The sequence below is a fragment of the Schistocerca cancellata genome, chromosome 11 (genome assembly GCF_023864275.1).
Source record: "Schistocerca cancellata isolate TAMUIC-IGC-003103 chromosome 11, iqSchCanc2.1, whole genome shotgun sequence".
In the NCBI taxonomy this organism is placed as follows: Eukaryota; Metazoa; Arthropoda; class Insecta; order Orthoptera; family Acrididae; genus Schistocerca; species Schistocerca cancellata.
Window position 1 is genome coordinate 175,863,209 of NC_064636.1, and position 27,705 is coordinate 175,890,913.

The window sequence follows — 27,705 nt, forward strand, 5'->3', positions numbered from 1 at the left end:
CATTATGGTGACGTGGCGCTGCTAGCAGTGAACTGGGGTGAGTCCCGGCACACTCGCTCTCCCATTTATCTCTCAAATGATGCAGCGCTTGTTTCGCCACGAGGTGCTCGGAGAATGCCTGCGGATACCTGGCATCGAACAAAGGCACGGTGACTCGTTGGGCGAAGCGCCTGTCGTCATGGCAACCAAGGCCGCGCATACCAGCCCGACCTCCCACGTGGCGGCCGGACGCACACAGCTGCGACCCCACCAAACTGGAGAAACGACTCGAGTGTGTTCGTCGCCGCAGAAGTGCAAACCAACTTCCCCTCCTCTATGGCAATGCAAGGCTCCACATAAGAGTGCGCTCCCGTGACGAGATCACGAAACTTTTTGGACTGTTGGTCCGCATCCAGTATCTCACACCTTGTGATGTACATCTGTTTGGCCCAATGAAGGACGTACGCTTCGGGAAGATGGACGTGGATGAAGGGGAATGTATTGAAGCGTCGGCTCTGACATCGACCATTAGAACTGTACCACGCTGGCATATAGGCCCTCCCAATGAGGTGATGTAAGGCCGTTGTACTGTACGGAGATTATGTTGAAAAGTATGGTTTCTTAGGCAGAGGAGTGGGGAATAATACTATGTACTGGTATCCCGAATAAAACCAACCTGTTTCTGGAAAAAAAATTATTGCATTACTTACTGAAGGCACTGCATATGTTCCATCTTTAACATTGATGCTGCAATGCTTCAGAGACTTCAGTATCGATGTTGAAACATCGACGCTATATTGTAAATATCTATGACTACTGAGCATCCCTCGTGGTGACACAGAACCACCACCTCGTGTTGACTAAACTAAACAGGTCTAGTTTTTCAAAAAAAATGTTCAAATGTGTGTGAAATCCTGTGGGACTTGACTGCTAAGGTCATCAGTCCCTAAGCTTACACACTACTTAACCTAAATTATCCTAAGGTCAAACATACACACCCATGCTCGAGGGAGGACTCAAACCTCCGCCGGGACCAGCCGCACGGTCCAAGACTGCAGCGCCTTAGACTCTAGTCCTTCCTAGTATTATCAAATGCCCCCCAATATTTGATTTAGACTTGAGACTCTCCCAAAACAGCATTAAGAAATGTCAGCAGGTGAACGAAGGTCTGAGCGTTTACCTAAGCTAAACCCGTTACGCCTGCAGCATAAGAAACATATAGCACTAGCAACAGCAAGGACTGGATGCTGTGCCGTAATGGAAGAGAGCGTTTCCACTTTTTCGCTTCTTAGAGACGAGGTTCTCATGCAGATTCAGGGAGGAGGGGGGGAAGGGGGGGGCAGGGCGTCGTTTTCGAGTTTCCAAGGTCTGGTTTTAATGCTAGTGTGACGTAACAGCCACACACTGCCAGGAGCATCTTGAGCGGGAAGATGGTACCATATAATTCCAGTCACGGTTGCAATAAGAAAGCGCGCGGCGTCATTTTCTCAAATAAACAAGCGTGGAGCGCTGAGCCAAAGTTCATGGCCGACCTCAACTGCGGCGAGGTGTAGGATAAGTTTGAACACAGCCAGCTGCGCGTTCCGAGTCTAAACAAACACCTGCTGGCCTGGCGGAGCGTTTGTGCCGTCGATGTGACAGCCGTTACAGACCCATCGGTGGCTCACTTTGGCAGAGTTTGGAGAGATATAAGTCTGGCTGAAATGCATCAGACTTCACTGAAGAACAACCTGTAATGTGTTGACAGTCGTCATCGTCGACGTTTTCCTCTTAATCACCATCGCTTCCACCATCGCCACCGTAATAAAGGTGTTCTCCGTCACCATAATCATCTCTAGAACACTACTGCTACTACTACTACTACTACTACTACTAATAATAATAATAATAATAAAAATCAGGTGCAGTATTAAAATTCAGGATGAAAGGATATCGATCATAAGATTCGCTGATGACATTGCTATCCTGAGTGAAAGTGGAGAAGAATTACAGGCTCTGCTGAACGCGATGAACAGTCCAATGGGTACAGAATACGTTCTGAGAGAAAACCGAAGTAAGGCGAAAGTACAATGTACAAGAAGTTAAGGAATAATCCACGACGGACAGAGCAAGGGAAACACAAAAAGCAGACTAGCAGCCTAAGACAAAAGGCATTCCTAGGCAAGATAAGTCTACTGCTATCAAACATCGGCCTTAATTTGAGGAACAGATTTCTGAGAATGTACGCTTGGAGCACACTATTGTATGGCAGTGAAACATGGACTGTGGCGATACAGGAACAGAAGAGAACCGAGCATTTGAGATGTGTTGCTACAGACGATTGTTGAAAATTAGGTGGACTGATAAGGTAAGCAGTGAGGAGGTTCTGCGCAGAATCGGAGAGCAAGGAATACGTGGGCAACACTGAGAAGGAGAAGGGACAGGATGATAAGATACCTGTGAAGACACAAAGGAATACATTCCGTGGTACTAGAGGATCAGAACCGCAGGGCAATACAGAGATTGGAACACATCCAGTTAGTAAATGGCTCCTAAATGGCTCTGAGCACTATGGGACTTAACATCTGAGGTCATCAGTCCCCTAGAACTTAGAACTACTTAAACCTAAATAAGTAAGGACATCACACTCATCCATGCCCGAGGCAGGATTCGAACCTGTGACCGTAGCGGTCGCGCGGTTCAAGACTTCGGTTAATAACATCCATCAATAGCACCGCAACTCGGTTAACAATGCATTTTTTTCTTAAAGGTAAACGGTTTTTTGTGTATTTTGCGGAGCCGATTTCAGATAAAGTACACGGAATGTGCAATGGATGCAGTTCTGTGAGATAAGGAAAATGTATCTAGCTTGTCGGCAACATTGTGTTGCGAAGGTTTTCAACATAACCTGCTACATAAACATATTTTATTTTTTATTTCATAGTCTATAATATAGCTACCTATACATTTCTTTCCCAAGAATAGGAAAGAAAATTGAGGATGTCTTAGATGACTATCAGTTTGGCTTTAGGAAACTTAAAGACACCGGAAAGGCTATTTTGACGTTCCGGTTGATAATGGAAGCAAGACTAAGGATCAACACACGTTCATAGTATTTGTCGTCCTGGAAAAAAGCTTTCGACAATGCAAAATGATGTAAGATGTGCGAAATTCTGAGGAAAAATAGGGGTAAGTTATAGGGAAAGACGGGTAATAGACTACACTACTGGCCATTAAAATTGCTACACCAAGAAGAAGTGCAGATGATAAACGGGTATTCATTGGACAAATATATTACAATAGAACTGACATGTGATTACATTTTCACGCAAATCAGTACGCAGTACCCAGTACCCAGAACAACCACCTCTTGCCGTAATAACGGCCTTGATACGCCTGGGCATTGAGTCAAGCAGAGCTTGGAGGGCGTGTACAGGTACAGCTGCCCATGCAGCTTCAACACGATCCCACAGTTCATCAACAGTAGTGACTGACGTATTGTGATGAGCCAGTTGCTCGGCTACCATTGACCAGACGTTTTCAGTTGGTGAGAGATCTGGAGAATGTGCGGTCCAGGGGAGCAGTCGAACATTTTATGTATCCAGAAAGGACCGCACAGGACCTGCAACATGCGGTCGTGCATTATCCTGCTGAAATGTAGGGTTTCGCAGGGATCGAATGAAGAGTAGAGCCACGAGTCGTAACACATCTGAAATGTGACGTCCCCTGTTCAAAGTGCCGTCAATGAGAACAAGAGGTGACCGAGACGTGTAACCAATGGCACCACATACCATCACGCCGGGTGATACACCAGTATAGCGATGACGAATACACGCTTCCAATGTGCGTTCGCCGCGATGTCGCCAAACACGGATGCGACCATCATGATGCTGTAAACAGAACCTGGATTCATCCGAAAAAATGATGTTTTGCCATTCGTGCACCCAGGTTCGTCGTTGAGTACACCATCGCTGGCGCTCCTGTCTGTGATGCAGCGTCAATAGTAACCGCAGCCGTGGTCTCCGAGCTGATAGTCCATGCTGCTGCAAACGTCGTCGAACTGTTCGTGCAGATGGTTGTTGTCTTGCAAACGTCCCCATCTAGTGACTCAGGGATCGAGACGTGGCTGCACGATCCGTTACAGCCATGAGGATAAGACGCCTGTCATCTCGACTGCTAGTGATATGAGGCCGTTGGGATCCAGCACGGCGTTCCGTATTACCCTCCTGAACCCACCGATTCCATATTCTGCTAACAGTCACTGGATCTCGACCAACGCGAGCAGAAATATCGCTACACGATAAACCGCATTCGGGATAGGCTACAATCCGACCTTTATTAAAGTTGTAAAGGTGATGGTACGCATTTCTCCTCCTTACACGAGGCATCACAACAACGTTTCACCAGGCAACGCCGGTCAACTGCTGTTTGTGTATGAGAAATCGGTTGGGAACTTTCCACATGTCAGCACGTTGTAGGTGTCGCCACCGGCGCCAACCTTGTATGAAAGCTCTGAAAAACTAATCATTTGCATATCACAGCATCTTCTTCCTGTTGGTTAAATTTGGCGTCTGTAGCACGTCATCTTCGTGGTGTAGCAATTTTAAGAACCACAGGGAATAATAACAAGTCGACGACCAAGTAGGGTGTAAGACAAGGATGCAGTTTTTCCCCCTTTCGTTCAATCTGTACATCGAGGAAGCAATGATCTGAATAAAAGAAGGATTCAGGAATGGGATTAAAATTTAAGGTGAAAAGATATCAATGTAACTGTAAGCTGATGACATTGCTTTCCTGAGTTAAAGTGAAGAAGAATTACAGGATCTGCTGAATGGAGTGAACAGACTAAGGAGTACAGAACAATTCTTTTAAGACATCATGGAATGACTGCGATGATATTAAAAGGAGCTGTAGAGTGCGAAAACTGTAGACGAAGACAGAGATTGGAATACATGCAGCAAATAATTGAGGACGTAAGCTGAAAGTGCTACACTGAGAGGAAGAGGTTGGCAATGAAGAGGAATTCATGGCGGGCCGCATGAAACTAATCAGATGACTGATGACGCAAAAAAATTATATATATATATATATATATATATATATATATATATATATATATGTGTGTGTGTGTGTGTGTGTGTGTGTGTGTGTGTGTGGCACTGGACTGGAGAGGAAGAAGACTGATGACCCAAAACAGTTACATATACATGTATATGTATTTGTGCCATAGTGTAATATGTAAGAACATACATGTGTTTCAAATCTAGTTTTTACGGATACTTCAGTGACGGGTGATACGTCGACTTGTGCCTGCGCTTTGAAATTTCATTTATCAAGAGGTCATATTAGTTCGCCTGAACGCTTCTGCAATAAGTGTTGCAAACCTGTTACGAAAAAGCACCAGTCGATACTTTTAGATTTACATGGACAAGCATTAGCTGTACAAAAGAGCAACGACAATGAAAATCTGGCCTTACCGGGACTCGAAACCGGATTTCTCACTTTTCGCGGGTCGTCGCCTCACCATTCGGTATCACAGCACGCTGTACACACAGACCCAAACTTGCGTATGTCGTCAACGATGTGTCTCCAGCCACATACGGAGGTTTGCGTCTTGTACTCTTGAGTACTGCTCGAGAGTGAGGCGTTCACAACCAGTTCGTACTAAAGGAAGACATCGAACCAAATCAGAAGCTTGCTGTTAGATTTGTCACCGATAGGTTCGATCAACAGACAAGTGTTACAGAGTTGCTTCGGCAACGCGCCTTGGAGTGTGCTCGGATAGCCTAATTGTGCCGGCACGGTAGCTCAGCGTGTTCGGTTAGAGGGTTTGCTGCCCTCTGTAGCAAAAAAGTGAGGGAATGTAAACGGAGAACGTAAACGGGTCTCATCGGACGTCCACCCCCAACAAATTCAGCGAACAATACAGAAAGAAGAAAAAAACAAAAAAACATGGTAAAGCGACCCCTTGCGCAATGTGGGAAATCCGCGTTCGACTCCCGGTAATCACATTAATTTTCATTGCCGTCAGTTCATTGTAAAGCTAATGGTTGTTAGTATTCGTAACTGCAAATACATTTCACGTATTTCATAACGACTGCTGTCACCGCAGTACCTGTTCCTTCGAACATGCATGCATGTCCGAAGGAACATTACGTCATAATTCCGAAGAACAAAGGGACTCCAGTATCGCATCGTTTCGGACTTTGTCCGAGAAATGTACTTCGCATACTTTGGCGTATGGGGATCAGGAGAAGTCATTGACCCCACAGTTAATCTGTTCAAGTCGTCAGGATGCACTCCGTATGCAGTCGAACCAAACAAATACGTACACACGTTTACACATATACCCCGCAGGTGGCCTCATGGAGTTTGGCGTGGGGTCTCTTGTACTACCAGTGGTCATTCTCTTTCCTGATCCGCCCGCAAAAGGAGCAAGGGAAAAACGACTGTGTATACGCCCCCATACGAGCCCTGATTTCTCTCGTCTTAGTGGTCGCTACGCCAAATGTTCGTCAGCAGCAGTAGATTCGTTCTGCAGACTGCTCAAAGTGCCGCTTGTCTAAATGTTCTCATTAGTGCCTCGCGGAAAGACCGTAGGCTTCCCTGCAGGGATTCCTATTAGAGTTCCCGAAGCCTCTCTGTAACACCTGTCTGTTGACTGAACCTATCGGTGACAGCTCTAGCAAGGCGCCTGTGTGAACTGGTTGGGGGCGCCACACCCTCGGGCAGTACTCGAGAGTCGGTTGCACTTGTGTTCTGATAGCTGTCTCCTTTTCAGATCAACCACACTCCCCTAAAATTGTCCCAATAAACCGAAGTCGAACATCCGTGTCCCCTACTGCAATACCCACGCGCTCGTTGTATTTCATATCGCTTTGCAACGTTACGCTCAGATACTTAAGAGACTAGTAATACTGTATCCGAGCATTACAGGTTTTTTCTTGCTCTTCATCCGCATTGATTTACATTTTTCCACATTTAACGCTAACTGCTATTTATCACACAACTGGAAATTTTGCCCAAGTCGTCTTGTATGTTCCTCCAGTGAGTCAGCCTCGACACCTTACGGTACACCACAGAATCATCAGCGAACTACCACAGATTCCTGCCCACCCTGTCCGCCAAATCGTTTATGTACACAGACAATAACAGCGGTCCTATCACACTTCCCTGGGGCACACGTGACAGTACCTATGCCTGTGATGAAGACTCGTTATCGGGGAGAACTTAACGGGTTCTGTTAGTTAAAAAGTCTTCGAGCCACTCACATATCTGTGAACTTACTCCATCAGCTCGTGCCGTCGTTAACAGCCTGCAGTGGGCCACAATGGAAAAAGCTTTTTGGAAATTACAAACAGAGAATCTGCCTGTTGCAGTTCATCCGTAGTTCGCAGTATATCACGCGAGAAAAGGACAAACTGCGTTTGCGCGAGCGGTGCTTTCTAAAACCATGCTGATTCGAGGACGTAAGCTGTTCCGTCTCAGGGAGATTCAGCGTTTTTGTACTGAGAACATGTTCAAGGATTCTGCAGCAAACCGATACTAAGGATATTGTAATTTTTCGGGTCCATTATTTTACCTTTCTTATACACAACAGTCAGCAGCGCATTTTTCGACGTGCTTCGGTCTTTGCAATGGCCGAGAGACTCCCGTTACATCCGAGGTAAGTTAATGGCCAATGCCGTAGAGTTCCAAGGTTCGTCCTTGGGCTGGCGACTTACTTGCTTTCAACTCTGCCAGTTGTTTCTCTCCGCCAGGGATGCCTATTACTATGCCCTTTTTACGAAGGTGCGAGCGATGGTCAAACGACGATATCTTTGTACTAATCCTGTGTGAATGATTTCATCAATGCCAAATGTAAAACTTCCGTTTTTCCTTCGCTGTTGCCGCACCAGACTCGTCGAAGAGTGACTGGATAGAACCATTCGGCCCCCTAAGCAGTATTATGCAGGCCAGAATTTTCTCGGGCTCTCGGCGAGATCTTTCGTTGAAGTACGACGGTGGAAGCTGTTGTACGCTACGCGCATCGCTGTTCTTACAGACGCAAGAATTCCTATTAACTTTTGGCCGTCGTCGTTAGCGAATTCATTTTTTGAACCAAGACTGCAACAACAATGTGAAATCTGACCATTTTGGGATTCCAGTGGCATGGAGTGAGTCTTGCAATTACAGTGATTATTATTAATTTTTCTCTTGGAACATATGAGGACACAACTTTAAACGAAAAACTGAATCTTTTATTCTGTACCTCTGCCGTCTGTTAACCTCGATGGCGCGCTTCCACTTTTAGGGAATGAGGCGCATGACGGATCTGATGAAGATTATAAATTCCATGACTGCCGCGTGCCCCAGTTGTTTTCACAACTTGAACGGTATAATTTGGTCAGAGGTCTGTCATTTCTATAAACCACTACGCTACAGGAAAAGAAGTTGTTGGCCTTTTGAATTTTTCTTCTTCTTCGTTCAGAAATTAAAAAAAAAAAATCCTTGCTAACTTTTCTGATTAGGATGACCTTCTGTACATCTATAATTTTCCTGGTTTGACGCATATGTTTGGAATTTGGAATTCAGCATGAAGCTGGAGACTCTTCATTAAATCTTCACAAAGAATTCTCAAGGCTGTTCTTCTGCACTACGAACTTCCATACCAGTTGGATATTCAATATATTTGAAAGAGAAACACGATATTGTAGGCTTGAAGCCGGAGAAGCTTAATAACAAAGAATATTAGTGCATCATTTGTGGGAATCCGAAAGTATTCTCCTTGACCATTGGTGAAGGGATGGCCATACTCTGTACTCCTACTTTCTATGCGAATGGGACAGCAGTGCAAAACACAGACACTGGTCTCAGCAAGTCTTACCAACTACAATGCAAACGCTGGAGGCAAAACTGTAGTATTCCATTCTTTGGTGGACTCAAAGAAAAGTTCACCTCTATTTTACGTAAAACTTGGTTTTATGAAATTATTAAAGTCCTAGCGTCTTATCGTAGATGGGGTCGGCAACAACCGACGTATGTATCACAATACGATGGTTATGGTATGAGTGGCACGTTACACCACCCTGTTGTTCAATGGGCATGACTGAACAAGTTCTGCAGTCAACAGCTGTGGCACTGTTACTTAGGAAAGGTCCAACCACCATGGCAAGATCGCACGACTTCGGATGGAAAAAAACCGCCCACAAAGAGCAGAATGAAATCGGTTTCTAACTGCTCTGGGACCAAAAACCGCATAAAAATCAAAGTGACACCAGTTTCTAACTGGCGTGAGACGGGCGCACGACATGTTCGTGGTGCCATCCACCGTTTTCTGCCACAAGCTGAGACTGAGGAAAGCAGCGTGGTCCCACAACAGATCGGAGCTTCTCAGGGGCCACGGTCAGAGTGCCCTGCGTAAGGCGTGCCGCTAATTCAGCCGCCTTCGCAGTCAGCGCACTGAACACAACACCTGCCAGATAACCCCGCGGCCAGAAGTCACCCGGAATAAGACCAGGTGATACGGACGGCCAGGCTGTAGAGGAATGACGGCTGGTAATTCTGCGAGCACTTCCGGAATGCCTCTGCAGCAGCCGCTTCACAGGCTGTGCGATGTGCAGAGCAGCGCCATCTTGCACAACAATGATCCCACCCACACATCCACGCTGTTGAAGGGTTGGGACGACGTTGGTGCGCGGAAGACGCTCACAGCGTCTACCAGTAACGGTACAGGTAACGGGAGCCGCTGGACTCGAAAAAAATATGACCCTACGATAAACGCTGCCGGCAACCCGCGCCATACAGTCACCTTTGCAGAATCAAAGGTTGATTTGCGTGCGGATTTTCCGTTGCCCATATTCTGCAGTTCTGGGTCTGGACACTCCTGTGGAGATGGAAGTGGGCTTCGTCTGTCCACAGAATCTTCCGAGGCCAGTCGTTGTCCACTTGCATGTGAGCCAGAAGTTCCAGAGCTAACGTTTGTCATGCTGGTGGGTCACCAGAAAGCAACTCCTCAACACGGGTAATGTTGTGTGGACAGCAGTGCAGGATGTCTCGTAGGAATTTATGCACCGTGGTCGCGGGCATATCGCAAGTTTGGGCAATCCCCTCGCATTGTATGTTCGTGCACCACCGTTCGGTCCCTCCTGCAAAGTTGTCGCCACATTTTAGACAGACGTCAGATCAGCTGGTTTCCTCGCTTCGCCACGCTGTACTTCAAAAAAACTTGTCTTTTCGAATTCTGTAATCGTTTTCCCCAGAACCTTTGTAACGTCTATGCAACAAATATGTGACGTTCCTACAACAAATATTACCTATTTCCAGAATGAGATTTTCACTCTGCAGCGGAGTGTGCGCTGATATGAAACTTCCTGGCAGATTAAAACTGTGTGCCGGACCGAGACTCGAACTCGGGACCTTTGCCTTTCGCGGGCAAGTGCTCTACCGACTGAGCTACCCAAGCACGACTCACGCCCCGTCCTCAAAGCTTTACTCCTGCCAGTGCACTCTGTGGACGAATCGAAGCTAAAATCAACGAAATCAGTAACGTTTTGCCATTTCCTCCAGGTGCATCGAGGAAGAAGATTCCTCCGTATCCGTCGTTGAGTGCTGCTGATAAAAGTCGGACCTGAGTTCGTACTGACCGGCTCGAAGCAATTCGATCGTATTGCCGTTCTCTTTCAATTTCTGGAGTGTACCGTGCAGGGCCCGATTCGGCGCTGGCGTTCCTAACCGTGCAACATCTTGCAGGACATCATCAGGCGCAAGTCCTCTGGGGAAATCGACCCCTCGCTGTGGACCTCTGCGTGTAATTCAAGTTCGGAATTTGCTATTGTTATACGGGGAAGATCAGTTTGGATTCCGTAGAAATACTGGAACACGTGAGGCAATACTGACTTTACGACTTATCTTAGAAGAAAGATTAAGTAAAGGCAAACCTACGTTTCTAGCATTTGTAGACTTAGAGAAAGTTTTTGACAATGTTGTAATCGTTTTCCCCAGAACCTTTGTAACGTCTATGCAACAAATATGTGACGTTCCTACAACAAATATTACCTATTTCCAGAATGAGATTTTCACTCTGCAGCGGAGAAATTCTAAAGGTGGCAGGGGTAAAATACAGGGAGCGAAAGGCTATTTACAATTTGTACAGAAACCAGATGGCAGTTATAAGAGTCGAGGGACATGAAAGGGAAGCATTGGTTGGGAAGGGAGTAAGACAGGGTTCTAGCCTCTCCCCGATGTTATTCAATCTGTATATTGAGCAAGCAGTAAAGGAAACAAAAGAAAAATTTGAAGTAGGTATTAAAAACCATGGAGAAGAAATAAAAACTTTGAGGTTCGCCGATGACATTGTAGTTCTGTCAGAGACAGTAAAGGACGTGGAAGAGCAGTTGAACGGAATGGATGGTGCCTTGAAGGGAGGATATAAGATGAACATCAACAAAAGCAAAACGAGGATAATGGAGTGTAGTCGAATTAAGTCGGGTGAGGTTGAGGGTATTAGATTAGGAAATGAGACACTTAAAGTAGTAAAGGAGTTTTGCTATTTGGGGAGCAAAATAACTGATGATGGTCTAAGTAGAGAGGATATAAAATGTAGACTGGCAATGGCAAGGAAAGCGTTTCTGAAGAAGAGAAATTTGGTAACATCAGGTATAGATTTAAGTGTCAGGAAGTCGTTTCTGAAAGTATTAGTGTGGAGTGTAGCCATGTATGGAAGTGAAACATGGACGATAAATATTTTGGAAAAGAATAGAATAGAAGCTTTCGAAATGTATTGCTACAGAAGAATGCTGAAGATTAGATGGGTAGATCACATAACTAATGAGGAGGTGTTGAATAGAATTCGGGAGAAGAGGAGTTTGTGGCACAACTTGTCAAGAAGAAGGGACCGGTTGGTAGGACATGTTCTGAGGCATCAAGGGATCACGAATTTAGCATTGGAGGGCAGCGTGGAGGGTAAAAATCGTAGGGGGAGACCAAGAGATGATTACACTAAGCAGATTCAGAAGGATGTAGGTTGCAGTAAGTACTGGGAGATGAAGAAGCTTGCACAGGATAGAGTAGCATGGAGAGCTGCATCAAACCCGTCTCAGGACTGCAGACCACAACAACAACAACAACAAGATACGCACTCGATGGAGAATGGCTTCAGCAACACAGTCCTCGCATTTGTTCCACAAATGAGGCGGACCCGATGGAAAATACGTTGAAATGATGATGGCAGAAAGTGATAGAATTTGATGCGTAGTAGACAACACAACAGCATCAGTGATTGTGTCATCCCCGTGAATGTCATCGTCGAGCAAGTGTGAACACTGACAGTTGTCTCAATATGTTGCGCACGACTCACCATTGAGAGTTAATAAAGATTCAGATGAAGTCGGTCCACCAACATTAAACATTAAAAAACGTAGGTAAATACATTAGTCATTGCTCCGATGAACTGTGTAAATGCGCTTGAATGCACCAGTTGAATATACACTGATGAACCAGTGCATTATGACCATCTGTTTAATAGCTTGTTTGTCCATCTTGGGCAGGAAGTACATCACTTATTCTGCCTATCAGGGAGCCGACACTTTGTTGGTACGTTTGTGGAGGTATGTGGCGTTAGATGTCTACGCACAGTTCACGCAATTAGCGTAAATAACGGGACGGCGATCTGTATACGCTGTGATGGCGGCCTATAGCGACCAACATGGGTTCTATAGGACTAAAATTAGGCGAATTTGGTCGCCGAGACATCAACGTGAGTTCACTGCAATGCTCCTCAAGGCATTGTACCACGGTTCTGGCTTCCAGACGCGGACAATTGCACTGAAGCGCCAAAGAAACCAGGCATTGGTATTCAAATAGAGAGATAGGTAAACAGCCAGAATACGGCGTTGCGGTCGGCAACGCTTATATAAGACAACAAGTGTCTGGCGCAGCTGTTGGATCGCTCACTGCTGCTACAATGGCAGGTTATCAAGGTGAGCGATGCGACACAGAATCTCCGAGGTAGCGATGAAGTGGGGATTTTCTCGTACGACCATTTCAAGAGTGTATCGTGAATGTCAGGAATCTCGTAAGACATCAAATCTCCGACATCACTGCGCCCAGAAAAAGATCCTGCAAGAACGGAACCAACGACGGCTGAAGAGAATCGTTCAACGTGACAGAAGTGCAAACCTTCCGCAAATTGTTGCAGATTTCAGTGCTGCGCGATCAACAACTGTCAGCGTAGGAACCATTCAACGGAACATCATGTGAGCCGTGTGCCGCTCTCGTTGATGCCGTTCATAGCTTGGCATCTTGCAATAGCGATAGTGGCGTCTCGTTTTCTTAGTGCGTTCACTGGCGCCACCACGTTTGCTCGCCTTGTCTCTCCGTGAGTGGCAGCAGCAGCGCTTATCCATAGCACCTACTGCGGTACCATCTTTGGAGCGCTCTCTAGTATTTCTGGGTCGTCGTGCGTCGAGCGAGGGGAGTTGGGACGGAGCAGCAGTGAGGGCCAGACAGCCAGCACTCGCCCGGCCGCTGGCGACACACGCCCCAGTCGCCTGCCCTGGAAGTCGGCGCACTCTTCTGGCGGCGCTCCTTCCTCGTCGTGTTGATGCTGTCCGACACGGCGCGTAGTTCGACAGCCTGCTGTACTGTACTGTGCGTGTATTTTGGGAAGTCTACCTCGGTTCAAGTGTTCCCTTCGGTCTTGGTGTTTTCTGAAGACGTAGTGCTGTCTCTCTCTTCGCCCTTGCCTGAAACTATTCCATCGTTGTACCGGTGATCGGCGCATTGGTTAGCCGGTCGGTCGGCGCTTAAGCTGCCCCTAGCTTGAGATGTCATCCTGCTACGTGAGTACAACTCTTGGCTGCCTGTCTCACCTTACCTTATGTTACCTTCCCAGGCCGACCCTTGGAACACTTGCGAAGAACTGCTTGTCCTGATTCAGTAGATTGTGATGTTTGTTTTCAGGATATTTGTAATTTTCTAATTATTGTTGGTGTGGCCTTCAGCCGAGCAATAATTTCGCTTCTTTCGTCATAAGGCCTTCAGCCGATTTCCAGTAAGTTTTTTTTTAAGCAAACTTGTTTTAAAGGCAAGCTATTTATTTTAAAGGTGCTATTTGGAATTGTTTTCTGACTTCCAGTTCAGGCCTTCAGCCATTTGTGATTTGAGGTTGTGTGTGGCCTTCAGCCGAACAATAGTTTCACTTCTTTCGTAGTAGCCGTGCTACAATAAGTTTTTTTAAAGTTTTTTTTAAAGCAAAGTTTTTTTAAAGCAGACTTGTTTTAAAAGAAAAGAATTTATTGAAATGTGTGATGTTTGGAATTGTTGTTCTGACTTCTAACTCAGGCCTTCAGCTGTTTGTGTTTTGAAGTTGTTTGTGCCTTTCAGCCGAGTAATAATTTCACTTCTTTTATAATAAGACTTTCATTATTGTTACAGTTTGTTGTAAAACGAAGTATTTATCTTAATACGAGCTATTTGGAATTGTTCTCCTGACTCCTAATTCAGGCCTTTCAGCCGTCATACAGTCAATTGTGTTTTTTTTATATAGATTGTTTTAAAATTTTAATTTCTTTAAATAAAGTTTACTATTTGTTGTGCAACCGAGAGTAACTGAATACGGCCCCGTCCACAATCGTAACCTTACCCTGCCCCATCCTTAGATCCCAGTTCTCATCATCGACATGGGCTTTTGCAGCTGAAGGACCACTCATGTGCCTTTGATGACTGTACGACACAAACATTTACGCCTCGCCTGGGCCCGTCAACACCACATTGGACTGTTGATGACTGGAAACATGTTGCCTGATCGGACGTCTTTCGTTTCAAATTGTATCAAACAGAACGAAGTGCACAGGTATGGAGACAATCTGATGAATCCATGGATTGTGCACGTCAGCAGGGGACTGTACAAATTGGTGGAAGCTCTGTAATCGCGTGGGGCGTGTTCAGATGGAGTGATATGGTGTTCAGAAGAGATCTCCACCCCCTCGTGCTGTTACGGATTTATGGACAGCCCTGCATGATTCATGGTGTCAGTTCCCTCCAGCAGCACTTCAGACATTAGTCGAGTCCGTGCCACATCGTTTGCTGCGCTTCTGCGTGCTCGCGAGGCATCTAGATGATATTAGGCATGTGTGCCAGTTTTTTTGGCTCTTCACTGTGTATTGCTGAAAGATGACATCGCCGTCTGGGATGACTTCAAGCATGATGGGATGCAGGTTGTTCGCAGTCGTCAGTGTCTCTTCGATTGTTACCACAGGTCCCATCCAAGCTGAGGAGAGTGTTTCCCACAGCATAATATCGCTCCCACTAGGCTGCGTCCGTGGCGCGCCGCACGTTTCGACGTTTTGAGACGCCGTTCATCTCGATAATCGCGTTTGTGGAGACGAACATCGACTTAGTGTAGCAAAAATTTTATTGACGTTTCCATCGATAAACGGTCGAATGCCGATGGTTCCACGCCCACTGCAGTCGTCAGGCCAACATGTGAACATGGAGGGGTGGTCTGCTGCGGAGCACCATGTTCCACAACGTACGAAGAACGGTGCGCTCCGAAAAACCTGTGCGTGCACCAGTGTAGTGTTCTTTCGGCAGAGACGCCACAGGCCACCATCTGTCCTACTTTACAGAGCAGACAAGCCTCCGAACGCCGCGTTCGTTGAAGAGTCGTGGTCGTCCAACCATTTAGCGCCTAGTCGTAGTCTCACTGTCCCTCTAAGTCTTTCTGTAGGAGCCCACGACAGTAGCACGTGAGCATTCCACCAACTTTGCCGCTTTCTGCGTAATAATACTCTGCCCTTTGTCGAAGTCGCTTACCTCAGTGGATTTCCCCATTTGCAGCCCATATCTTCACTAGGGCGATCCCTCGTCCGTCTCTGCTCCGCTTACTTACTGCTGACACCACGTGACGTGCCTCCAGCGCTACCAGGCGTCATCCAGAGTCACGGTGGGCAGTGGCGTTATGTTTCGGCTCATCAGTGTACATTCACGTATCCAGGAACAGGCTTTCCGTGTGCCCTACGTTCGACTTCTGTTTTTTTGATAATGCGTTCCACGTGAAATACCTCGGAATTCCGTGTAAAGCAGAGTTCTCGCTTGTGGATGACCTGCGCACGTCGCGAAGAAACTGACCAACGTTGCCGCTGGCGATCTTTAAGCTCCCTGCGCTGCGTTTGCTGCCGTGAAATAAACTCGTAGTCCATTCTCCAGGTGCACAGCTAAATGGACCACAGTGGGATGATTTTTGCGTATGGAGATTAAAAGATCCTCCACCACGTCTCATTGCTGCTGACATATCTTCCTATCCGGTATTGCGAAACTTCAACGTTGGCATCAGAAGCCGCAATACCAAGTACAGCCATGTCGCTTCCTCCCGTGACGTACCTGCAAACGTATTTGATGGACTCGACAGAACTGCAGTACTCAGGACTCCAGTGCGCTTTGGATGTTTTGGAAAGCATCGAAGAATACGTAACAGTCCAGATGTTGTCCACTACAACGTGTTTATTTTTGACTCTCGACGTTCAAAGGTCTCTGTTGGATTCCTTTAATGTTAATTTCTTAAATCTGTTGTCATTTACGGCATACATTCCACTTCTGAATTTACTGTGGTGTTTCTGACTCCATCTGGGAGGAGTCTGAGCAGTGGAACGTGTTACTTTTACACATAATCAAGAACGATCTCTCACAATACTACACTTTAAAACACAGCTTATATGTAATTCATATCACACAGTCTCATACGGAACCTACATCCGCTTTCTTTTATATACTGTATATGATAAGATACTGTCGTCCCCCTTCCCTTCTGTATGAAAGGATGAATGAGCAAATTTATTTCTACTTGCATGCTTGATGGTAGCAGACAAGCCTGTCTGCTAGAGAACAGTAGGACCAACGTCGGAACAGGTAGGTACGCTTTCTAAAAGCCACGAGGTTTCTATTCTTGGTATGGTCCTGTCCGTCCATTGTCATGTTAGTATAGGAAGCTGCCTCTCTATTCACTTCCGTTGGTATCTGTGAAGCACCCTTGGTAGGGGCCCACAGCAGTCTGTCCGTGGAGAGCGTTTGAAGTGGTAAGATCTCCGGCTAAGGGCGCCTCTGCTAAGTCCGTAGGACAATGGATTTCTTAAGTTCAGCCTAATTGAAAATTTAATCACCTTTATTACAGGTTTAGATATAAAATATCTAATGTTATCTTATATTGCAATGCAGTGTAATTCGAGTGTGAAGTTCAGAATATCTTCCAGTAGTTGCTTTGTCACTACTTTGTGAGTAAAGTGGAACCACGTGTTGAGGATCCATAACTCTAACTAAGATCATCAATCTTAAATGCGAATGTGCATGAGATTATAAAATCTCGTCTTGACAATATTTTTCAATATAGCAACTTTTCTTTATGTTCAACCCATGTGGGGTGTACTTTGTGAGACCAGTACCAAGTGCTTATACAATTGTTTGACCCATCAGGTTAATAGTAAGACTGTAGTAACCAGTTCGAGGTTTTCCTTTTGTAAATTGTCTTTCGATGTAATTTATTTTAATTATCAAAATTATTGTGGATTTACACTCTTTGTGTAAACCAAGTTGACCACGTGAAGCATGTGGTGTAATCATCAAAGTAGCCCTCAGCTAGTCTTTTCTGGAAGATTTCACAGAGAGTTAGTATGAGTTTAGTATACCAGTGTGTGGTAATTTCATGACGGACAGGATTGCGCTATGAACGTAACTTCTTTGCGTGAAAATTGAATCGATTGGTGTCGTTAATTTCCTCTTGCATATGTTTCAACGATCTTCGTGTGTCATTTTATGAATGCAGTGTTGTATGATGCAGTCTCCCAATCTTGACTCCATATTTGATGTGTTCTGTAAGATTACAAACTCACATTTTCACAATCCTAAATAAGGCACCAGTTTAGTTATGAATCATGTTTAATATGCTGAAATTTTAACGGAACAATGGTCAATGTTAAAATAAATGTCCAAATGTAAACTGATTTATTATTTTTATTTTTATTCTCTTTATATATATATATATATATATATATATATATATATATATATATATATATATATATAAAATAACCGGTTGTCGTAAGATGGCTATTAAAAGATTATATTTAATGTTAGTGTGGTTGGGAATTTGGTAAGCTAGACTGGATACCTGGTGAAACAGTTGCTCAGTAATGCAAGGTTAACTTCCCCAGATAGCTCACGGCTTTTAACCCGCTTTTATTGTCTTGAATATCAGCACCGCTTTCAGAACAACTTAATGCATCAACATTACAACGTTATCGATACGCCGTCATCCTGTGCAAAGTGACGACGGTACAGGAGGTGGTCGCCACTGCCTGTGGGTGTGAGACCCAGACAAGCACGTGGATAAGGTTTAGAGCATTTGTTTTGGATCAAACTCCTGGTCGTGATCTAAACACGGTCCATGAGTCATGTTCGTCGTCACCACTTCGTACATCTGTTTCGGGATCAGGAATTTCTGCGCAGACGACGGCGTCAGTTTCATCCGGTCTTATTCTCGCAACCATCCCAAGAAGAATACGTGCACGAGGCAGTCCTCTTTCCTGCCACTCCACAGAGTACATCCGACATCACACGTCTCCCAACACACGATATTTCGTAATGAAATCCATGACCGCCTTAAGTTTCTTCTTGAATACTGGCGTTGTAGAGCCGCGGCGAACGTTGGGGTGATCGAGCAGCTGCAAGATTTCGATCCATTTTGGGTTGCAAGTGGAAGTGATTACCAAGTCTGGTTGCCGGTATTGGCGCGCATACGAGATCTGTTCAAAAAATTCCGGAGCGCTCGTAATCTCGCGCCAGTTGTGTGTTGGAACGAAATGCGGTTGGCATCCCTGCACACTCCTGTGTTTCATGTGTAACTGCCGGAAGTCTCATTGTTGTACGTCTGTCAGTTATTGTCCAGTGCTGTACTGAGCAGAACGTTGCGCCGCACAGTTTGGGAATTTCGAGACCGCAGAGTTAGAGGAGCAACGTGTCTGCATTAAACTTTTGAGTGAAACTCACGGAAACCTTTACAGGGACACACCATATGATGCAGGAAGCCTACGGTGCCGAGTGCTTAAGCTGTACTCGACGTTACGGATGCTTCAAAATGGCCGGACAAAACCTCGTCACGTCAGGTCAAATGTCACTTCCAGGCTGATAGTTTTCTTTGACATTGAAAGATTGCCTCATCATGAATTCGTGGCACAGGGACATGTTTTATCGGGATGTGCTGCGACGCCTGCGAGAAAACGTGAGAAGGAAACGACCTGAAATCTGTTAAGACATTTCATGGCTCTTGCATCAACATAACGCACCCGCACATTCTTCCCTATTGGTGCTTGACTATTGCACAAAACAAGAAATCACTGTGGCGCATCATCCTCCATACAATCCAGACCTTGTCCTGCAGACATTTTTTTAATTTCTAAAATTGAAAATCGTCGCTTCTTGCAAGTATCAGGCTTCCAACTGGAAAAATAGTGGGTCCACCGACATTGTTTACATTTCCATCTACATTCGTGGTTTAACGGAGATGAATGTGTTTTTCCACTCCCAATTTTTGTTGATTTAAATGTACATATGTCAGACGTTCCGTTCGAGTTCTTACATACAACGGCGAACTAATGAAACAAGCTGTGGCATTTCAATATGTGATTGCCCTCATTTCGATGAATCGGCCAATGGTAGGGATCATACGGCTGAACTTCTTGTTTTTTTTCTGTACCTGTGAGTGAATAATTAACTTTTGCTAGGAATAGAATTGAAACACAATTAACAACACTGCTATGTATCAGTTAATGGGTTAATCATTGTGGTGGTTAATAGATTAATCATCATGATCAAAAAATTATATCTATTCTCTCCTCTGCAAAATATCAGTAGGCATTGGAATGCATCATACAGATGCACTGCATGTTTTCACTAATCACCGTCAAGCTGTCAAGCCACCAAATTCTCGCCGACAACCACAATGGCAATTTCATTCAACGTCGGTGCTTTGAAGCGTTTTTAATGTCCGCCTGCTGGTGTTTTGTCTGCTCTCCGCGCTATTTTTTGATCATCCAAGGGCATCATTTGTAACGCAGTCTTGAATAATTTGACCAACTGTTTGTGCTCATGTAAAGGTCTCTGCAGTTGCGCAATAATCTCTCAACATCAGAATTTCCGGGAAAATATATATAAATAAATTTGTAACCAACATTCTCTGGTGGCAACAGTGGTCCAGCACAATGGTGAATTTGTGCTTAAATGTTTAAAAACGAAGAGAAATTATTGATTAAGAAACTTATTAACACTTTGTGGATGGTTGATGTTTATTTATTTCAATTACTGTCATAGCCCTGTCCTCTTAAACTATTTACATTCAGATTATATTTTGGTAGCTCTCCTATAATAAAAAAAAGTCAAACTGGCGCCAGTGGCATCAAAAATTGGACAAAGAGCTGTGAAGTGCTCTATTATTTCCAACTGTTGTAAGCATTTGTCGAAAATAACGGATTTAACAACAACAGAAATTTTTTCCATATGCGAATAATCGGGAGTTCAGTAAAGTGTAATTGAAAAATAGTTATTAGTTCGGCATAAATGTAAAAAGTGACTTTGGATTTGGTTTGCAAGTACAGAAATTATTACATTCCGAATTTTGTCTCCAAGATACGTCGGGATATTCGTGAAACTCATATCGCTCACCGAATTTTCTTAACATTTCAGTGCGTTTCAGAAAATTACCACCGTTCCAGTCATACACTTTTCTGCTCTTTTCCAGTAACGCCATGTTTTGTGAACTCAAAAAACGGAATCACATACGTAATCCTTATAATAACATTTTGCCAACGCTACTTTTCAGCATCTAAAAGTTTCTGTTGATGGCTGTTTTTCAAAGAGTTATCCAGCTCGATTCATGTTTTATAATTTTCGAAATGCACAGAACTTTTCTTATGTCTGTTAAGGAATAAAGCTGAACTCACTAAACACGTCACGGAATTTGTTATGTTTTGATTCGAGAAACTTACAAAGAGAGCAGGAAACAGCATTTCTCGAATCTGATTAGAACATCCATTCTCTGTAGTACTTCTCGCCGTTGTTAAACGCCTTTCGTAATACTCAGGCCGCGTCCTACGAAAAGCGACAGAAGCGAGCGCGACAACTTCAGGCGACAAAACACAATCGCAGGTGTAGTTACTGAAGTGTCCTACGTGAGCGACATCTGTGTCGCTGCCTGTCCCCCGCTGCAACTGGCGACGTTTGAATTCAGACGTGTTTGAATCTCGTCGCTGCAGCACGCACGACGTGTCTTCCCGGCAAAGCAGTGGTGTGGGCGCGACGGCAGCTTTGAAATACTTATCATCCGATTTTAAGAAAAGTATTCTGTGAAAAAAAGTTTTTCTTCAGCATCTAACAGCTTTTATCTTTGCTCGACATAAGTCTGAATTTATTTTCGTTATTATTATGCCCATTAATGTTGCCGATTCTTGTTGAATAGATTTGATAGTAAGAGAAGAAGAAAGAGGGATTATTGACCACGCCATCGCCTGCTCCCCACCGGCTGTCTGCGACTGCTTATTTCTTGCATTCGCAGCTACCCTTGATATCTGAAGGCAGTATCCCCTATCCGCAACCTGGGGACGCGCTGTGTCGTGGTGGTAGGGGCCCACGAGACAGTTAACAATGGGGGATAGAAATTGGTGGAAGTAGCTCACAAAGTGATAACTAAAGCATGGAACTCAGAGATGATACCATAAGAGAGGCAGGAGTCGATTCTGATCCCAATTTTTAAGGAAGGCGACAAAATGGATTGTAGTAATTATAGAAGGATATCTCTATTATCAGTATGTTCCAAAATTTTCTCGAATATTCTGCTAAGCAGGCTTACGCCATATGCAGATGAAATTGTGGGGGATTACCAAGCTGGCTTTCGGAGGAACAGATCAACCCTGCATCAAATTTTGGAAAAGAAACGGGAATACAATAAACCAGTTCATAATCCTTTCATAGATTTTACAAAAGCATATGATTCAGTATTGCAATCAAAATTGTACAGAATTCTTTTGGAACTTGGAATACCAAACAGTATGTTAGACTTATACAAGCGAGTTTGAAAAACACAAAAGGTAGAGTACGCGTGGGGAAATAGGAGTCAGAAGAATTTGTAATAAAGAACGGACTTAAGCTGGGAGATGCCCTGTCTCCGGTACTTTTTAATTTAGTCCTAGAATATATTGTACGAATGGCAGCAGATAATTCAGAGGGTGTGGAGTTAAATGGACATATAAAGATATTAGGGTATGCAGATCTAAACATCATCACCGATAGGAAAGAATGTGTAACAGCAAATGCGAATGCGTTAGTCAAGGCTAGTGAAGATGTAGGTCTAAGGATAAGTGAAGACAAAACTAAATACCTGGTTACTACTAGAATGCCAACAGCAGTAGATCAGGAAATGTTAAGCGCTGGAGACATGCAGTTTGAAAAAGTGAACACACTTAAGTACCTGGGCGTGGACATCACTTCGAGAAATGAGATTGAATCCGAAATGAAGAAGAGATTACGGGCGGGAAATGCGTGCTACTTCTCACTGAATAGATTACTTTCATCACGGATATTGTCTAGGAATTTAAAAATTAGAATATACAAAATTATTATTCTAACTGTTATGCTGTATGGGTGGGAGAGTTGGTCTCTCACTGTGAAAAATGAAAAGCCGTTTCGAGTAATTGAAAACAAAATTTTGAGGAAAATTTTCGGAGTAAAAAGGGATGACATTAGCGGAGAGTGGCGAAAACTGCATAACGAAGAGGTTCACAAACTCTATTCAATCCCTGACATAATCAGTATTATTAAATCACGTAGGCTGCGATGGGCGGGTCACGTAGCTCGAATGGATGAGGGCAGGGCAGCGCGCAGAGTACTGGTAGGGCACCTAGAGGGAAAACGTCCCGTGGGGAGACTGAGGCGTAGATGGGAGGACAATGTGAAGGCTGATTTGAGGAGGTGAATGGAAGGAAATAGCCCAAGACATGGACACATGGCGAAAATACGTTGCTGCGGTAATGGACTCCCGAGTTCGGTATGACCAGTGAGTGAGTGTGAGTATTCGTCATAGTTACAGTGCTGCACTAAAATAAGTAGATGGCTGCACTAAATTTTTAAGAATTTGCAGAGGTAAATCACATTGCGTAGACTTTAAGGATAGTTCATTTAAGGCCATACATTATTGCGTATGAAATGTAACCAATATATCTAAATTGTATTTTATAATGAGGCCGGAATGATATCTCTTTTCATTCTTGAGAATTTGGTTGTTGTATCCGCGGACGGGTCGCTCGCTGCGCGTCCGAACCTTTCCTGCGCTTAGGGAGTCAAGTGGTCGTAAAAATCGTCGTACCTCATAAACGGTTCAGGATATCGAAACGACGATTTTAGGAAGTGACAGCACGCAGAAAGGACTACTTTATCGTATGATTAACACTGGACACGTTTTTGTAAACGCGTGAGCGGAGTGAAAATAACATCTCCTACAAATTACACCATGAGGTTTTGTCCGAATTTTCATAGCCAAACAAACGGAGAGAAACAGGTAAAAGGGGTATCAAGGTGACCAGAATGAGGTCTAGAATTGGATCAAAGTATGAAAGTAATCAGGATAATTAGCGAAAACTTAATTAATGAGTTATGGAAAAATTGAAATATTTCGCGAAATCTGCTGCCAAGCTAAGTAAATGAAGTGTTAAAAATTTCATCTGTTCAAGGCCTAGCTGTTTTGCACGTAACAAGATACACTGGTGCGGTATTTAAATGTCAAAAAGGCTTCCTTCGAATCAAATACGTTAGGAAGGCAAACGAGGAGTCAGTAAGATCAAGCTTTCTGACAAGGTAGAAAGTTAAAAAAATGAAAGAAATCGGTCAAATATTTTATGAAATGATTTTTTAAAAAGGAATAAGTAGATCAGAGAAACGTTCTAAGTGCCTTGGAATGAGGCTCGAAATCATGAAGAGAAAATTAGGTGGACCAAACGTTTCCCTAATGTCTTTTATTTCATACTTTTAAACAAATCATTACACAAAAATTTTGACTTTCTTTTGGAAAACTTTGTATGCTTTACTTTTACGGACTATGTACAGTAATTGAAACGCTTTTCCTTAACACTGACTACTGATGAAGTACGTTCGCAACATCAGATATCTGTAAAATTTCATGGTTATTGTAATTTATTAGGAATTTAATGTGTGTGATATATAGTGGGACAGGTGTGTATACACTTTAAGATCAAATTCTTTGGAAAGACCTTAAACATATACTGAGCAATGCAGTGTAAACAGTATAGGCTACATGAAACTTTGAATACAGAATTCTAACTGAGTCAGTGGAAGAACAACCCGGTGTCGAATGCAGGACATTCTCGAAACACGTAACCACGAATTCTGACGCTACCACTACACCACAGCCAAATATTCAGGTCATCAGTCTGTGTGTGTATGTGTGTATTTAGGGTAGTTGGTCATGTAGTCAGTCATTCTTCCGCATTTATTGGCTGTTAAAAGTTCTTGATCATGTAAAAAACATTCGCATTTAATTTATTGATGAGATATTCGAATGCTCCTCTGCTCATTGACGTGTATTGGAAGAATTTGTCTGCTGATCTTCGTAGTTGATATTTATGAAATTCTCCATTGAGATTCCTCCCTTTATAAATTTCATGCACAGCATTCCTTTCCGTTTGATTTTCTTAAGTAAACCTACTTCTGTAGCCATACCCTCCAGCTACAGTATTCTACAGTTTAGGGGCGGCGTTTTACAGAGACAGCTGGCCGGCTCTCAGCAGCCACCTTGCAGCGCGACACGGCCGCCCGCACGCAGGACAGCCGGGCTCTTCGCCCGTCGCTGCTGCCTGTCGCTGGAGTGTCTGTCGCGCATCCAGAAGTCGCTCGCTGCCGGCCGCTTCTGTCGCTCACGTAGGACACGGCACAAGTCGAAAATCTTCGATTTGAAGCGTCACGAGGATAATCATGCTTTCATATTTGTGTAGGTACGTTTTCTATCAAATACCGCATCACTTCAGAATTTGAAACTGCAGGCCGAAGTCCAGAATCATCTTTAGAAATACATGGCATCGATCTTGGTACCCATGGAGACTGCGCTGTTTGCGTACGTCTGGTTGCGGTTATCCATTAATACGCGCTCATCTGGAGATAGATTGGATCGAAAGTTGAATGAAGGGTAGCGGTTTGAAGGGCAGAGGAAAAATGTATCAAGACTAGAGCCAAGGGAAAGAATCCTCTGCAGTAATTGGATCGGGTTGTAAGAGCACTACCGGATTTCTTGCTGCCTGCGACAGGTCATGCAAGTAGTGGATTTGCTAGTAGTGGGTATCATGCAAGCGCATACCTTTGACGTTGCAAAGCGATGTCATTCGCCGGCTGCAGCTGGGTGACGATGTTGGCTTCTCGGTCAGCATCAGCATACCTGTAACAGATGGATTCATTATTGTTTAGCGTCCGATAGGTCGTATATCGGATCCACAGTGTAGGGTAGTGTTTGCGATTTGTTTGTGCGTTAGGCTAAGCACGTGCTGCATGTGCCGTGCTGCTGCTTCGCATACTGAGACGCGTACATAGACTTTGCACGCGCCAGTTAGCGACGCTCTGTACTGACAGAATCGACGTGCGCGCACACGGTAATCTTCCTTTTGCAGAAATTATTCGGATAAAATATTTGATTTTTGCCTTACGTGCGACACTATATGTCAGCTTCGTGGCGAAGTGCCCATCGTCTTGCTAATGGTCATACTTTTTTGTGATACACACATTTTAGTAAGAGAATAAGCAAAATTCGAAAAATTTGCAATGAAAAATAGAGGTCGCTATGATTTTGCGTTTTGTCCCATATTTCACTAATGTGTGCGAAATTTAGCCTACACACTGAATTTTTCTTGAGACTTGGGAGGAGCTCTGTATCTGTCTCCGATCCCGAGAAAATGGATCGAATGTAGCGCGCTCACTCCCGATCTCACGCCTGCGAGAATGAAATATTCACAGCATCCCTCATATCTCCTAATCCGCTCGAGACCCCGAGACGAGATTTTGGCGAATGATAGCACATAAGGAGGAGAGTATTTTGCCAATTGGTAAACAAACAGAACTTTCTTATCTATCGAGATATGTCGGAACTTAGACTTCCTATTTTATGTTTTCTTTCCAGGGACTCCAATTTTTTAACAGTTATCGACAGCTAATATGCAAATAAACATGAAATTTCTTCTCTTATGTCACTGTAAACCGACACGGTGAGGTTTTTCGTAAGCTACTGAGCTCTCCGGTCGCCAATTACTTGTTTAATGGGACTTTCTGGTTCAGAATTCTGACGCAATAGCTGCTGCAAGATGAGTTAGTGCAAATTGTACTGTGTTTTGGGAAAAGAAGTACAATTACACCTGTTAACAAGAGAAATGTGAGCGTTACTCATAAATGATGATGCTTCTTCGAATGAGAAAAGGTTAACAATTCACACAAAAATAAATCGCCAATTCTGTTGGAATTTTGGTTTAATTCCCACAACCCATCGTATTTTTAACACTGCACGACCGGAATAGAAACCTGCCAAAGGATTTTATTACTTCTCTCCATCTGAGCGGTGCTAAAATAATGGCGAGCGCACCCTTCAGGCGGAATGACAGGCACGTGCCAGGTGCCGGCTACTCACCTACGGCTCGCCAAACTGACAACGTGTGATTCGAGAGTAAAATAGTTGTTATTGACAAAAGTAAGCAATGGATCCGTCGCACAACACAATGGTCAGTGTATTGTCAGCAGCTGAGAATAGAGCTTGCGACAGAAGTGCGGAGGCTAGCCACTTATGTCTTATGAGCGGGAGTCCACATCGTTCGAAAAACATTGTCGTTAAAGTAGATCTGCCTTAGTAGGCAACACATTTCAACGCATTAAATATATTAAAATACCACACTCTTTCAGGATACTCATATTTTCGGAATAATTTCGACCACATCTTCATTTGTGTAGCCTGTTGTATAATTAGTTTATTAATGCTGATAGTGTGATGTCCATATGTATGTAGTAAAATGTCTCTTATAACATCCGTGTCCAAGTAATGACAATGGAACTTACGTTCTTCAGATCTTGGACGTCTTTTACCAGGAGCACAAATGGGTCATGCCTGAGGAAATTACGCCTTTTCGACATTTTGTGACAGATGGTAGGCATATCAGCATGACAGGCAGCAAGTAGATAACTTTGTTATACTTTCCTGCCTTTCTTCTAGGTCACATGATTTTATAATATTCCTTACTTCCTTACTCGCTACCCTTACGATAAATCATCTGTCCCTTCTTACTATCTGCATACATTGTGGAGGCAGAAGATATAGTCCCGGTGGCTAAGGGCACATCAGTTACTGAACTGTGCATCGTTCATAACAAAAGAATAGACAACACGAGAAAATAGACAGATGTATGCAACTGAAAACTATTATGTACTAACGAAAAGAGACGGCGAAAAACGAAACACTACTCAGTGACAATAAAATTCCATATACTGCAACGCTGTACTTTTCGGATGGGCAATACGTCCACTGGGCATATGCGCCACGCCGAAGTGAGCGTATGGCAGGAGTGCCATCCCACTCCCCACTCCCCGCCTCTCCCCTCCCTCAGCGCTCTCGTGCCGCGCGGCGCGAGAAACTCTGCCGCGACCACAACGCCGCGCGACCTGAGCCAGACGCGTGTCGCGTCC

The 27,705-nt window shown here is 44.2% G+C and overlaps 1 protein-coding gene across 3 annotated transcripts in view; it reads right to left on the reverse strand.

Annotated features, from left to right (window-relative positions):
* The window catches only part of LOC126108531 (neprilysin-2-like), a 247,419-nt gene that overhangs the window by 168,852 nt on the left and 50,862 nt on the right, over positions 1-27,705 (reverse strand). For all 3 annotated transcript variants that reach the window (XM_049913809.1, XM_049913811.1, XM_049913810.1), the window contains exon 2: positions 25,346-25,423. In XM_049913809.1, coding sequence (XP_049769766.1) covers positions 25,346-25,423 — 78 coding nt within the window. The remainder of the gene's footprint in view (positions 1-25,345; positions 25,424-27,705) is intronic.